Below are 14,236 nucleotides of genomic sequence, written 5' to 3'. Positions count from 1 at the left end.
GCCTCTTTCCTCCCTGTCACATCCCTGAGCTCCCTGAAGCAGTCACAGAGTTTCCGCCGGTTTTTGTATTGTAGCTCTGTACCTACATTCAGCACACAGACACACAGACACACGGCCACTGACACGGCGGCGCCTACCAGTACCTACTCACGTCATATCCAACACATCTAACGGCGCAATATCCGGCAGAGCCAGTGGCACTGAAATCACACAGGCGGCGCCGTGACTCAACTCTCCGGGCGGGGGCAGACGCGCCGACTAATGGCGGCCTAACCGGCCGGGGGGCACAGCCGGGGTTAGCGCGGGGAGCACACCGTGTTACTGCGGGCCGCGGCGAACACACACCTCCGCCGGCTGGTAACACAGAAACAGACGGACTGGGGAGCAGACAGACACACACACACCGGCCCAGACAGGCCAGCGGGGGCACACAGGCGCAGACAGCGGCCTGGTCCGCGGCCGCTGGGTCTCCTGCAGCGGCCCGGTCCGTGGCTCGGCCTCTAACAGAGTCCGACCCGGTCCGGTCCGCGGCTCGGCCTCTAACAGAGTCCGACCCGGTCCGGTCCGCGGCTCGGCCTCTAACAGAGTCAGGCCCGGCCCGGTCCGCGGCTCGGCCTCTAACAGAGTCCGACCCGGTCCGCGGCTCGGCCTCTAACAAAGTCCGGTCCGGTCCGCGGCCGTTCGGCCTCTACCGGAGCGGGCCTCCAGCCGCGCCGTTTGGCCTCTAACGGAGCGGCTCATTTCTGCCACCAGCGGCGCTTCTTCTTGGCGGTGACTTCACCGTCTGCGGCGGCTGAGGCGCCTGCCGGAGTGCCCTGGGCGGCTGTACCGGTGGCCGGAGTACCCTGGGCGGCTGTACCGGTGGCCGGAGTACCCTGGGCGGCTGTACCGGTGGCAGGAGTACCCTGGGCGGCTGTACCGGTGGCCGGCCGCTCAGCTGCGGCCGCACCCTCCCCGTCCGGCGGCGGCACGCTGCCGTCTGCTCCCGCGGCGCTGTCCGCCACTGTCTGCCCCGTCTGCGCCTGGTCCGGGGTGGGGCGCCGCTGCTTCTTAGCCGACAGCAGGTGCTCCTTGGTGGCGCCAGAGCCGGCGGCGGCCGAGGGCTCCTCCTCCGCGGAGACAGCGCTGCGGTACACAATGAGAGGTCAGAGGGCTCCTCCTCCGCGGAGACAGCGCTGCGGTACACAATGAGAGGTCAGAGGGTTCCTCCCCGGGGATAGTGGTGCAGGTACACAGGGAGAGGTCAGAGGGCTCCTCCTCCCCGGGTATAGTAGTGCAGGTACACTGGGAGAGGTCAGAGGGCTCCTCCTCCGCGGAGACAGCGCTGCGGTACACAATGAGAGGTCAGAGGGCTCCTCCTCCGCGGAGACAGCGCTGCGGTACACAGGGAGAGGCCAGAGGGCTCCTCCTCTACGGGGATAGTAGTGCAGGTACACTGGGAGAGGTCAGAGGGCTCCTCCTTCCCGGGGATAGTAGTGCAGGTACACGGAGAGGTCAGAGGGCTCCTCATCCCCGGGTATAGTAGTGCAGGTACGGAGGGAGATGTCAGAGGGCTCCTCCTCCCCGGGTATAGTAGTGCAGGTACACTGGGAGAGGTCAGAGGGCTCCTCCTCCCCGGGGATAGTAGTGCAGATACACTGGGAGATGTCACAGGGCTCCTCCTCCGCGGAGACAGCGCTGCGGTACACAGGGAGAGGTCAGAGAGCTCCTCCTCCGCGGAGACAGCGCTGCGGTACACAATGAGAGGTCAGAGGGCTTCTCCTCCGCGGAGACAGCGCTGCGGTACACAATGAGAGGTCAGAGGGTTCCTCCCCGGGGATAGTGGTGCAGGTACACAGGGAGAGGTCAGAGGGCTCCTCCTCCCCGGGTATAGTAGTGCAGGTACACTGGGAGAGGTCAGAGGACTCCTCATCCCCGGGGATAGTAGTGCAGGTACACTGGGAGAGGTCAGAGGGCTCCTCCTCCGCGGGGATAGTAGTGCAGGTACATTGGGAGAGGTCAGAGGGCTCCTCCTCCCCGGGTATAGTAGTGCAGGTACACAGGGAGAGGTCAGAGGGCTCCTCATCCCCGGGTATAGTGGTGCAGGTACACAGGGAGAGGTCAGAGGGCTCCTCCTCCCCGGGTATAGTAGTGCAGGTACACTGGGAGAGGTCAGAGGACTCCTCATCCCCGGAGATAGTAGTGCAGGTACACTGGAAGAGGTCAGAGGGCTCCTCCTCCGCGGGGATAGTAGTGCAGGTACATTGGGAGAGGTCAGAGGGCTCCTCCTCCCCTGGGATAGTAGTGCAGGTACACTGGGAGAGGTCAGAGGGCTCCTCCTCCCCGGGATAGTAGTGCAGGTACACTGAGAGAGGTCAGAGGGCTCATCCTCCCCGGGGATAGTAGTACAGGTACACTGGGAGAGGTCAGAGGGCTTCTCCTACCCGGGGATAGTAGTACAGGTACACAGGGAGAGGTCAGAGGGCTCCTCCTCCGCGGAGACAGCGCTGCGGTACACAATGAGAGGTCAGAGGGCTCCTCCTCCGCGGAGATAGTAGTACAGGTACACAATGAGAGGTCAGAGGGCTCCTCCTCCCCGGGGATAGTAGTACAGGTACACAATGAGAGGTCAGAGGGCTCCTCCTCCCCGGGGATAGGTAGAAAGGGAGAGGTCAAGGGATGGCACACATACATAACGCATATACCCATAGACACACGGAAAATAGGAATCATCCAACATTTGTGATTAAAAGCTCAAGCATTTCGTTAAGATTGCTTTTCCATTGAAAAATAAGGCTGAGTTTTCAGAAGTTTCATCAAAAGCTGCTCGAGATCTATGATGCAACACACATGAACAGTGAAGAAACTAGCCAAATGGAAACGTCACCTTACACCTATACCTATCAGACACTTCAGGCCATACAAAGCCTGCCGAAGCCAGTCTGTACTGGTCTATACTGGTCGGCGCAGGGTCAGCTGATGGCAAAAGAGATTGGCGCACTCACCGATTGGACGGTACGGCCGGTGACGTCACCTCCCGTCACCGTGCAGCGCTGTTAGTGGAGCCGCAGAATCTACCACACAGACTACGGGAGCAGTGGGCGGAGGGGCCCGGCAGCCCGCCGCGGAGCTCAGTCTGACACGCGGGCGGCCGTGACCAGCGTCAGCCGCTATACGGCGGCGGGGAGGGTCCGCACAGCACGGCTGTTAGTTATTTTGGGACGGTGAAGTGCGGGAACAGAGTTAGCTCAGAGAACACCATCACCAAGATAGAAATCAGGCAGAAATCTACCGAGAAAACAGAGTTTAAAGCAATCTAAAGACACAAAGGCTCGGCTACAGCTGCAGACGGTCGTCTAGAGCGCCGTACAGGGGACGGCACCGCTGCACGGCCGGCCCGCCCCCTCCCCCAGGCCGGGACGGTACGGCCAGTCGTACCGCGGTGGGCGGCTGGACGGCCGGCCCGCCCCCTCCCCCAGGCCGGGACGGTGCGGCCAGCCGTACCGCGGTGGGCGGCTGGACGGCTGGCTGGCCGGTGACAGGCCGCCGCGCCCAGCTGCCGTCCCGCGGCGCGTCCTCCCACCACCTCAGCTAGCGGTACGGCATGTATTTCAATGGCACACGGCGTCTACAAAACTGGCCGCTCGGCCGCCCCCCGCGCCGTCAGAGCCGGGACTCAACCCGGCGACCGGCGCACTGCCCAACACACAGACATTTGGAAAAGGCGCGCGCTCATCGGATCACTCGGCCGTTACCGTACACGGCGCATCAGACAATTACGGAACGCGGCATCGCACGGTCAGCACGGCGCCCGGCCGCGAAACGTCCCGTTATTGGCAACCGGGCCGACCCAGTGAGATTCAGTAAAAACCTGGCACGCCCCGCAGCCGGGATTCAGCGCAGATCTAACAGCACGGAGTGCGCCCCGCTGCCCAATACGCGGCATTATATGCACTGAGCAGCCGTGCGCTGGCATTTAGCATCTTACAGCCACACAGCTCAGCACCGTACGCGTAATGATGGACCGGCGGCCCTGCCGCCGCACACAGTATGACCCTACTGTAGGCGGTAAAATAATCACTAACCGAGCCGCAGGGCTGTGCCGCCGGCCCTCACAATATGGCGGCGCTGGAGGCGGTCAAATAATCACAGGAAGGCCGCGACTGACACGGTCAGCCGCTGGCAGACCGCGGTAATATGGCGTCCGCGTCTCCCCAACGTATACCACAGACGCTCGGCGCAAAACAATCGCACATTTCCCAGACACGGTTCAAAAGTCGCCAGATGTCCAGAGATTTACACATATATCGTCATACACTGGGGAATTTCCTGGACACGGTCCAAAAGTAGCCAGATGTCCAGATAATTGCAGACATATATCGCCACACACTGTGGATTTCTGGCGGAGACTCCCCGCCGCAGTCCGCTGAGTGGGGGCGCCGGGCCAGCGTCAATTATCGATACACCGATAGCCCACCGATAGCCTACCAATAGCCCACCGATAGCCCACCGATAGGGGCCACAGACCTGTCGGCGTATTGTCTCGTACAGCTATTGTCGATACGTGCATATATCGATGATAATGTTACGGCGTTATTGTCGATTGGGCGCGCAGCGCTGGGCGCCGCGGCGCCGGGGGCGGAGGCTGCATATCGGCTCACCGCGGGGACAGCTGGCCCCTGCAGTTTGTCCCGCCAGCAGACACCGCCCGGCGGCCGGCGGCCGGCGCCGGGTGGCCGCTGCCCGCCCGCTGGGATCGCCTCCAGTGTACGGGGACGGACCCCAGTCGGCGCCACGCGGCAGTCCGTGGTCTGTCCGCGGCGGGGCACCAGCCTCAGACCAGGCCGGGAGAGTATTGTCGGTAGTATGGTCACGGCGGGAGTCAGGCGGTGAGTCAGAGTCGCAGTCAAACGGAGATAGGAGGAGTCAGGGCCTGGTTTGACAGCAAGCGAATGCCGCAGCTCTGCCGGTCTCGCTGCGACTGCTATCCCGCAGCTCTGCCGGTCTCGCTGCGACTGCTATCCCGCAGCTCTGCCGGTCTCGCTGCGACTGCTATCCCGCAGCTCTGCCGGTCTCGCTGCGACTGCTATCCCGCAGCTCTGCCGGTCTCGCTGCGACTGCTATCCCGCAGCTCTGCCGGTCTCGCTGCGACTGCTATCCCGCAGCTCTGCCGGTCTCGCTGTGACTGATATCCCGCAGCTCTGCCCGCCCCGGCGGCTCGCAGCCTTGTGTTAGCGTCACCGCACACACTCACACCCGTCCCGACCACCAGGGTTAGTCCCGAGCGCACCGCCACCTCTCGGACGACCGGGCAGCTGCAGTAGCAGAGACCACCGCCAGGGTGGCGCCACTAGTCCATTCCGGCCCGCACGGCCTGCATATAACTGTACCTGTCGGCCGTCCGCCCGGGCCGCCCTCTGTCGGCTGCTGCGGTAGGCGAGACTGCGGCGGCGGCCGCCAGGGGCGCTGGCGGCGGCGGCTCGGCGGCCATTTTGGAGCGCAGCAGCTGGCAGTAGGTGCGGTACCGCACCGCCTGGGGGCACCACCGGGGCACGTGACACCGGGGCGAGCGGGGACGGTGGCACAGGGGAGCATCGCGGTACACAGGGAGGACATGGGATGGGGACGGCGGGTCCCATCTCCTTGAACGATCTCAGGTGCGATAGCCCGGTGCCCCACTGACCTCTGTACAGTAGGTCTACTAAAAAAGTCCCCCGCTCCAGAGGCGGCCGGCCGGCCGAACCCCCGGATTCCAGCCCCGACTCTATTGCGCAGGCCGCGGCAGCAACACGGGTCAGGTCGCGGCGCCCGGCGAGTGGGTCAGTTGGCGGCGGCCGGCCGTGGAGTGAGGACGCCGTGTGTGGGGCGCAGAGATGCCGCAGTGCAGAGGAGGGGAAGATAATGACTCTGCACGATGCCGGAAATGATGCCTTTGTGATCTAAATTAAACACCTGCAGTGCATATCCTCCCTTGCCCCATTCCTATTTTAGCATAATCCTTCAATAATCTGTAATGGCAATTCAGCGCAAGCAAGCAAACAAAACAACCCGTTTAGCGGCGACATCATCTCTGATAAAAATGCGACAGTGATGATTAGAATAGACTAAGCGCGAGGGCAAATCGAGGGGTATAACTAGTTATATGTATCACATACCGAGTGTTTTATTCCCATCTAGTGAATTAACCCGCGCCCCACTGGGGTCTGTGTATAACACGCCCTACTGGGGGGGGGGGGGGGGGGGGCTATTCATAGCCCCCCCTCTTAACTCCGAAACTACTGGGCCGATCGTCAAAATTCAAACGGCGTCTGATAGCCCCGGAAAAACTGTCGAGCGAGACCTAATTTCATTGACCTCGAGGTCACTGATGACGTCACAGGTCAGGTCAAAGTAAAAATTATTAGCATTTTTGCTTGTTCACATTTTGGGCTCTGGCCGCCGTCTTACAAGTCAGATCAGGCTCATTTTTGGTTTCCACACTCGTGAACAGATGCTCTAGATACCTTGAGGGTACCAAACTTGTACTTTGATTTTCAGGTCAGGGTCAGGTCATCACAGGTCACGAAAATATTATATCATGCGTCGGTCACGTGACACATGTTTTATGGTCCATTTAGGCCATATATTTCGAATTTGATGTCGTCTGTGTCATTCGAGGTCATTTTGAGTCAAATTAGGTTAGGTCAGATCACTTTCAGGTCAAAAAAGGTGAAATTTTGAAGTTAAAATTTTTCAACAAAAAGGTGTCTATTGGATGCAGTTTGAGCTCAGAAACACGATGGTGCCATTTATATTGGTGTACGATGTCAAATACGTACTGAAAAATTGATTTGAAAAATTAATAATTGTGAATTTTTTGCAATAATGCGTATAACTTGGCCATTTTTGAAGATATTTAGCTAAAACTTGCTAGAGTTAGTCATAATCATGCATTCTGTCACATATATTCTGGTTTTTTTTCGAAAAGTCAAAAACTTTTTGAAAAAAAATATAAAAATATAAATTTTGAATATTATTATATACAATTTTCGAAATTTTCAAAATTTTGAAAATCCGAGATAGCAGTTTGATAGCGCGGTCAATTCTGAGTCCTTTCATGCAAAGAAATTGGATCTAGCTTAAAAACTGAGCTCTTGGGAGCGATTGCCGTGGTTCAATGTTTTGCGTCGAAATCGGACGAACATGACGTCACTCTGACGCCATTTCCGGCCGACCTATGGTAGGTACGAAGTTCAAATTTTGACACAAGGTGTCAAATTGATGCAGCCGAAGGTACTGAAAGTGTGGCGTCGATCCGTCAAGCGGTTTGGAAGTTATTGCAGAAAAACGGGAGGGGGGGGGGCTATAAATAGCCCCCCCCCCCCAGTGGGGCGCGGGTTAAGATTGGGGATCTTGTCCAACAAGTCAGCGGCCGTTCTAGACACAGAATAATGCTTTGTTTTCGGTCACATCATTATCTGCAATAATTCGAAGCGAGGTTTAACCCTCGCCGGCCGAGAAGAAGGGGTGGATGCCGCCACCATGCATTTTTTTGCGGTAGCTCAAAGCACACTGATGATAGAAGGCTGACATTTCACATGCCTTACATTTCATTCAAGCCGGATCACTTGACATCAACCACGTTTTCAGGTCAGGTCACTTAACTATGACGTCTTAACTATGACGTCTATAACTATGACGGTAAACCTCTGCACGGTTGAATTATAAAATGATGCAATCCGCAATGCACTTAGTGTCGTATAAGCATAATGGGGAATTATGGAAACTCTAATTTGGCGTCGGAAATGATCTGAAACTATACCTCAAGCACATGAAATCGTGACTTCATACATTCTTGGCAAGGTCTAATGCTTCACTTTTGCATTGTTCACCTTGCGTGACGTCATTTATGACGTCACTAGGGTCATAGGAGTGCGTCGTCAATAACTCCCGATCAAAATGAGCTAGCCAGTCGGGACGGCCATCAATGGACGCAAGACTTGCCGAATCAAATGTTATGCAACATGTCCTCCTTTCAACAGCTTCGCGACCTGCGTTGCCCTAACATGACACTGACCTGAGGTAAACATCCTAAATTGCTTCACCTAAACAAAAAAGCATATAAATCGACGCGTCTGAGAACAGAAAACACAATTGTATCGAAATGACGATAATGCGCTTAGTTATTTACCAAGAACCGATCAAATGCATTGGGGCCCTTGACCTGCCCTAAGAGGTCACCGATATTTTAAAATGGGGTGCCAGTCGCTGCGTCACGTAACGACGGAAGCGCTCGTTTTTTTTTTCCGCGAGGCTCTAGCAGCTAGCTCAATTATATAAGCTAAACATGGGATCGGGGAATCGCTCCCTTCTCACTCACTATTTGGCCGGGATGTGTTTGCAATTATTGTTAAAATCAAGCATTTTAAGATTTCAAATGACCCATTTTTTCCCGCCCAAGTCTTTCAATTCAAGGTCATAACATCAGGTTACGTCAAGTGACCTTACCTCAAGGAAAGTTCCTGTGCTCATCATAGCTGAATACACCGACTAACCGATCGCTTCAGAACTTTCAGCGATTTTAATGGGCAACAGTATATGTATTTGAAACGTTTACTTTGCAAGTTTGACATTGTTGACAGAAAGGCCGGGTCAATTTTGAGATCGCTCAACCTCAAGTCAATGGGAGAAAATTGAACTGCACTTTTTTGGACGGAACGCATAATAAACACTCTGAAAACATGTGGCGCTTGATGAGATACAATACTGAATGAGAAAATTGTTTGTTTTGTTGGGGGCTATCTTTTTCGGTCTGAAAAGGCCCTTGCAGAGCTATGACATAACTATGCTGTGGTGTAGTAATTGGGTTGTGCGAGCCAGCGACAGTGATCTGCGGAAGCGAGACTGTTCCCGTGGGACGATTGCCCTGTCGGGACGGTCCAGCCGTCTCCCAAACGGTCACCCGAAGAGGATTATGTGTCCTGGAATGGATCCGACATCAACTACAGGTTGGCTGGTGGGGTGACCTCCAGTCCAGAGATGGAAGCATGAAGACTAGGGGCGATGCGGATTGGTCTTCCTGAGGATAGCGAGGACGGAAGGAATCTAGCACCCTTGAACCTTCCTTATACTGAATGTATCTCAGGCTGTTAAATCTCCTAAGCGTTTTTTTCCTCGACACCATCAAGGTGTCATTAACAAAAATTTGAAATTCGGGAGGATAAATTAAATATAGAAATTGTGGCCAACAGAACATTATCAATTGCGTTCAACATACTCGCAAGCATGTTCACACACCCAGCTTACATATGAGCCATGTAATAATTATTTTTGATAGACATGCTTAAGTTATGAAATCATCTGAAGTGTTTGTAAAGTTCCACGATACGGATCTAATATCCTGCTATGCATTATGACCATTTCTGGTCAGGTCATGTCTTTGAACATAGGTAGGCCAAATTTTTCAAATGACCTTTAAAGATCAACTTTTGATTCATTCGAAGCGTTTTGATAAGAGGAACACGAGGCTGGTAAAATTAATTTCATGCAAGTTTTAAGCTAACAACTTTTAATTGTTTGTGGAAAAGCAATTGGTTTTCTCATAATACCGATGGTGGCAGTTGTTGTTATTTACATGCTAAGCTGTTGACCCTAATTAAATCTGACAATATTATTCAGATTTCAGACATAGCGGTAAACAAGCTGATTGTTGTGTTAGGTTGGGCTCTTTCGGTCGATTTCAGAGTGGAAGGATGATAGGAATTAGGGGGAGACAGGGGGCGTGGGCGGGAGTCCTGGACCTCATGCTCCGCTGGGGCCGAGCCCATCACGTGGGTTGGATTGCCCTGACACATGGATAGCCCTGGGCGTTGTTTCACGGCCCCGCGCTGCAGCACGCTGCGCTGCGCTGCTGCATTGTTGCGGCGGTTGATATGAATTCGGCTCCACGCTAGCGTTGCGAGCCATAGGCGCGGGAGCCGGGGGGGGGGCAGTGGGGGCAGCTTGCCCCCCCCCCCCCCAACTGTGGGGCCGTAGGGGCGGTGCCCCCACAGCTTTGAGACGGAATATCACACTTTTTGCAAATGTTTTCTTTTTTTGTTGAAAAAGCCGAGGGATGAAAAATAAGTGGCCTAAAATGGTGAGAAAACTAGATTTGAGGGGACCCTAGGTTGATCTCTATTATGGTGTGCCCCCAGTCGGAAAGTAGTTCCCGCGCCCCTGTTGCGAGCTTTCGAGTCTGTTGATGTTTCCATGGAAATTGGAAACCCAATGCACCGGTGCGCGCAACGCACCCTGTCTAAGCAAATTATACCATCGATGACCTCTAGTGACATGACCTCTGGTTATGACCCGATCCAAAATTGGCTGAAGTATTTTTTTCTTCTTTTTGCTACTTTTGACGCTACTTCGAAAACCACTTAAATGCCCAAAGCTGAGTTATAAGAATGATGCGCAATCCCCATTTCCCCTCCAACAGGGCGTGAGAGTCAAGGCATTCCTGTAGGGCACGGGCTAACAATGACTGTCTCATAATCATTGTGGCCATGAACATCTACTGCCATTCTTTAACACCGGTTTCGCTGCGCTGAGCGGTGGCCGTCCCGTTTGTTGGATTCTACAGCTGGCTGGTGGAAAGCGTTACCGGCCGCCCGTCCACCGCCCGCGGGCCGGACCGAGCGGTCCCGCTGACCCTACCTGACCTGAGCCCGGCGCGATATGGGACGGGCAGACGGGGGTTCGGCTCAGCGAAGGCAGCGCCCACTGGTGCTGGGGACTTTTTTAATAGACCTACTGTACGACCCACTGAGCTCTGTATGACCCGCTGACCTCTGTATGACCCGCTGACCTCTGTATGACCCACTGACCTCTGTATGACCCGCTGACCTCTGTATGACCGCACTGACCGTGTCTGTGCGACCCCTGACTGACCTCTGTCTGCAGGAAGGCGGCCTTGTGCCGCTGGTACTGCCGCTGGTGGTGGCTGGGCCTGCCCTCCGGGTCGGTGGCGGCGTCCAGCTCCGACAGCTCGGACTCGATCTCCGCCAGCCGGTCCTCGTGGCCCAGCAGCTGGTCGTGCTGGAACGGGACACGGTCCGTGTCAGACGGCCCGTGTCAGACAGTCCGTGTCAGACGGCCCGTGTCAGACAGTCCGTGTCAGACAGTACGTGTCAGACAGTCCGTGTCAGCCGGCCCGTGTCAGACGGCCGGTGTCAGCCGACCCGTGTCAGACAGCCCGTGTCAGCCGGCCCGTGTCAGCCGGCCCGTGTCAGCCGGCCCGTGTCAGCCGGCCCGTGTCAGACAGTCCGTGTCAGACAGTCCGTGTCAGACAGTCCGTGTCAGACAGTCCGTGTCAGACGGTCCGTGTCAGACGGTCCGTGTCAGTCAGTCCGTGTCAGTCGGCCCGTGTCAGACAGTTCGTGTCAGACGGTCCTCCCAGTCGCCGGTCGCGCTGTACGGGCCGCGCCGGGGTGTCACAGGCCGGCCGTACGTGTACGGACGGACGGCGGGCCGTGGCACTGTACGGGCTGATCGTGCTGTACTACGGGCCGCGCCGGGGTGTCACAGGCCGGCCGTACGTGTACGGACGGACGGCGGGCCGTGGCACTGTACGGGCTGATCGTGCTGTACTACGGGCCGCGCCGGGGTGTCACAGGCCGGCCGTACGTGTACGGACGGACGGCGGGCCGTGGCACTGTACGGGCTGATCGTGCTGTACTACGGGCCGCGCCGGGGTGTCACAGGCCGGCCGTACGTGTACGGACGGACGGCGGGCCGTGGCACTGTACGGGCTGATCGTGCTGTACTACGGGCCGCGCCGGGGTGTCACAGGCCGGCCGTACGTGTACGGACGGACGGCGGGCCGTGGCACTGTACGGGCTGATCGTGCTGTACTACGGGCCGCGCCGGGGTGTCACAGGCCGGCCGTACGTGTACGGACGGACGGCGGGCCGTGGCACGGTACGGGCTGATCGTGCTGTACTACGGGCCGCGCCGGGGTGTCACAGGCCGGCCGTACGTGTACGGACGGACGGCGGGCCGTGGCACTGTACGGGCTGATCGTGCTGTACTACGGGCCGCGCCGGGGTGTCACAGGCCGGCCGTACGTGTACGGACGGACGGCGGGCCGTGGCACTGTACGGGCTGATCGTGCTGTACTACGGGCCGCGCCGGGGTGTCACAGGCCGGCCGTACGTGTACGGACGGACGGCGGGGCCGTGGCACTGTCCCGTCAGTGTGAGACGACCGGCGGGTACCGGGCTGCCATACTGCCACACATCAGCCCCAGTCATATCAGCAGGCGGTGACACAATACCAGTCTGTGATTATCGGGCTGTAATATCACTAAGCAATGATACACTGGGCATCTTGTAATATTGCAAGGTCGTTATAATACCAAGCTGTAAAATTGCCAGGCTGCAGTGTCTGATATTACCAGATAATGCATGGCATTACCAGTCTGCGGTGTGTGTCATTACCTGCTGGTGCGTGACACTACCAGGTCGCGGAGTGTGACATTAGTAGTCGGTGTGTAACACTACAAGCCTGCGGTGGGTGCCATTACCAGTTTGCGGTGAGTGACATTACGGGTCTGCAGTGTGTGACATTACGGGTCTGCAGTGTGTGACATTACCAGTCGGTGTGTGATATTACCAGTCCGTGGATTATATTACCAGGCTGCGGTGTGTGACGTTACCAGTCTGTGGAATGAGACATTTCGAGTCGACAGTGTGTGACATTACCAGTTGGTGTGTAACATTATCAGTTTGGTGTGTGGAATTACCAGTCTGCGGTGTGTGACATAACAGTCGGTGAGTGACATTACCAGGCTGCGGAGTGTTAAGCGGTTGGTATATGACACTACCAATCTGCGGTGGGTGACATTACCAGGCTGCAGTGTTTAACATTACGAGTCTACAGTGTGTTACATTACCAGTCGGTGACCAGTCGGTGGGTGATATTACCAGTATGTGGTGGGTGATATTACCAGTCTGTGGTGTGTGACATTACCAGTCTGTGGTGTGTGACATTACCAGTCTGCTCTGGTTAACATTACCAGGCTGCGGGAGGTGACTCCGGACGGCAGCAGCGGTCGCTGGAAGCGTCTCTGACTGCCCACGGCGCCCGGCAGAGGCGGCGAGGAGAGACTGGCCGCCACGAAATTCACCGTGTCCACCCACGACTGCAGCTCCTTGGCGTCACTGTACACAGGGGGGACACAGGGGGACGGGGGTCAGTACAGCGTCACTGTACAAAGGGGGGACGGGGGTCAGTACAGCGTCACTGCACACAGGGGGGACACAGGTGGACAGGGGTCAGTACAGCGTCACTGCACACAGGGGGGACACCCGACACAGGGGGACGGGGGTCAGTACAGCGTCACTGTACATAGGAGGGACAGAGAGGACGGGGGTCAGTACAGCGTCACTGTACAGTCCACAGCAGAAGTAATGTGGGGTTTCAGTCATGGGTATGTTCTGCTTCTGAAGCTTAGGAACGATTAGCCAGACTACAATGAAACTTTGAATGTAGCTTATATGTATCGTCTCCCTTGCAGCTGCAACTTTAGCTATTGACATCTTCTTTTCGATCACTCCGCATTAAACAATCGCCAGTCAAAGCCAACCGTTGAGATTGGTAAAACCCTACATTACTTTAGCGGTGGGCTGTACATAGGAGGGACAGAGAGGACGGGGGTCAGTACGGCGTCACTGTACACAGGGGGGACACAGAGGACAGGGGTCAGTACAGCGTCACTGTACACAGGGGGGGGGGGGCAGACAGGACGGGGGTCCGGTACAGCGTCACTGTACATAGGGGGACACAGAGGGACAGGGGGTCAGTATAGAGAGCTGACCATCAGGGGGTACCGCACGTCACCGCTGGGGAGGGACCGGCGTCAGACAGCTGACCCTACTGACAGAGACCGGGCGGCGGCACAGATGTGATACACAACAGCCCCGCAGATACCGCAGACAGGTACTGACCTGGTCTCCAGCAGATATTGACAGATATTTACAGATACTGACCTGCTCCGTCGCAGATACTGACACAGATACCAACACATATACTGATCTGATCTGCAGCAGATACTGACCTGATGTGCAGCAGATACTGACCTGGTCTGCCGCAGATACTGACCTGGTCTGGAGCAGATACTGACCTGGTCTGGAGCAGATACTCGGCCTGATCAGCCGTCTGCAGTTTAAACACGTGCTGCTTCTTCACGTAGTCCTCAGCCTTGGAGGCCAGCGCGTGGTGCACCCTGAAACACACGGCC

At 56.5% G+C, this 14,236-nt stretch overlaps 1 protein-coding gene across 5 annotated transcripts in view; it reads right to left on the bottom strand.

Moving 5' to 3' along the window:
- Nucleotides 1–50: 50 nt before the first annotated feature.
- Nucleotides 51–14,236, bottom strand: part of LOC122363855 (PH and SEC7 domain-containing protein-like) — a 56,660-nt gene continuing 42,474 nt past the window's right edge. The window contains exons 9-14 of one of the 5 annotated variants that reach the window (XR_006253432.1): nucleotides 14,120–14,221; nucleotides 13,013–13,157; nucleotides 10,888–11,034; nucleotides 5,370–5,512; nucleotides 633–1,125; nucleotides 51–448 (exon numbers count right to left, since the gene is read on the bottom strand). Coding sequence is in view for 4 of the 5 variants with exons in the window: in XM_043333648.1 (XP_043189583.1) it covers nucleotides 738–1,125; nucleotides 5,370–5,512; nucleotides 10,888–11,034; nucleotides 13,013–13,157; nucleotides 14,120–14,221 (925 nt within the window). In the remaining variant the exon portion in view is untranslated. The other 4 variants (XM_043333648.1, XM_043333649.1, XM_043333650.1 and 1 more) reach the window with 4 other exon arrangements.

This window comes from Amphibalanus amphitrite, unplaced genomic scaffold (assembly GCF_019059575.1).
Source record: "Amphibalanus amphitrite isolate SeventyFive unplaced genomic scaffold, NRLGWU_Aamphi_draft 000643F_arrow, whole genome shotgun sequence".
NCBI lineage: Eukaryota > Metazoa > Arthropoda > Thecostraca > Balanomorpha > Balanidae > Amphibalanus > Amphibalanus amphitrite.
The sequence above is the reverse complement of the archived record's forward strand: the minus strand, read 5'-3'. Positions and strand labels throughout refer to the sequence as shown.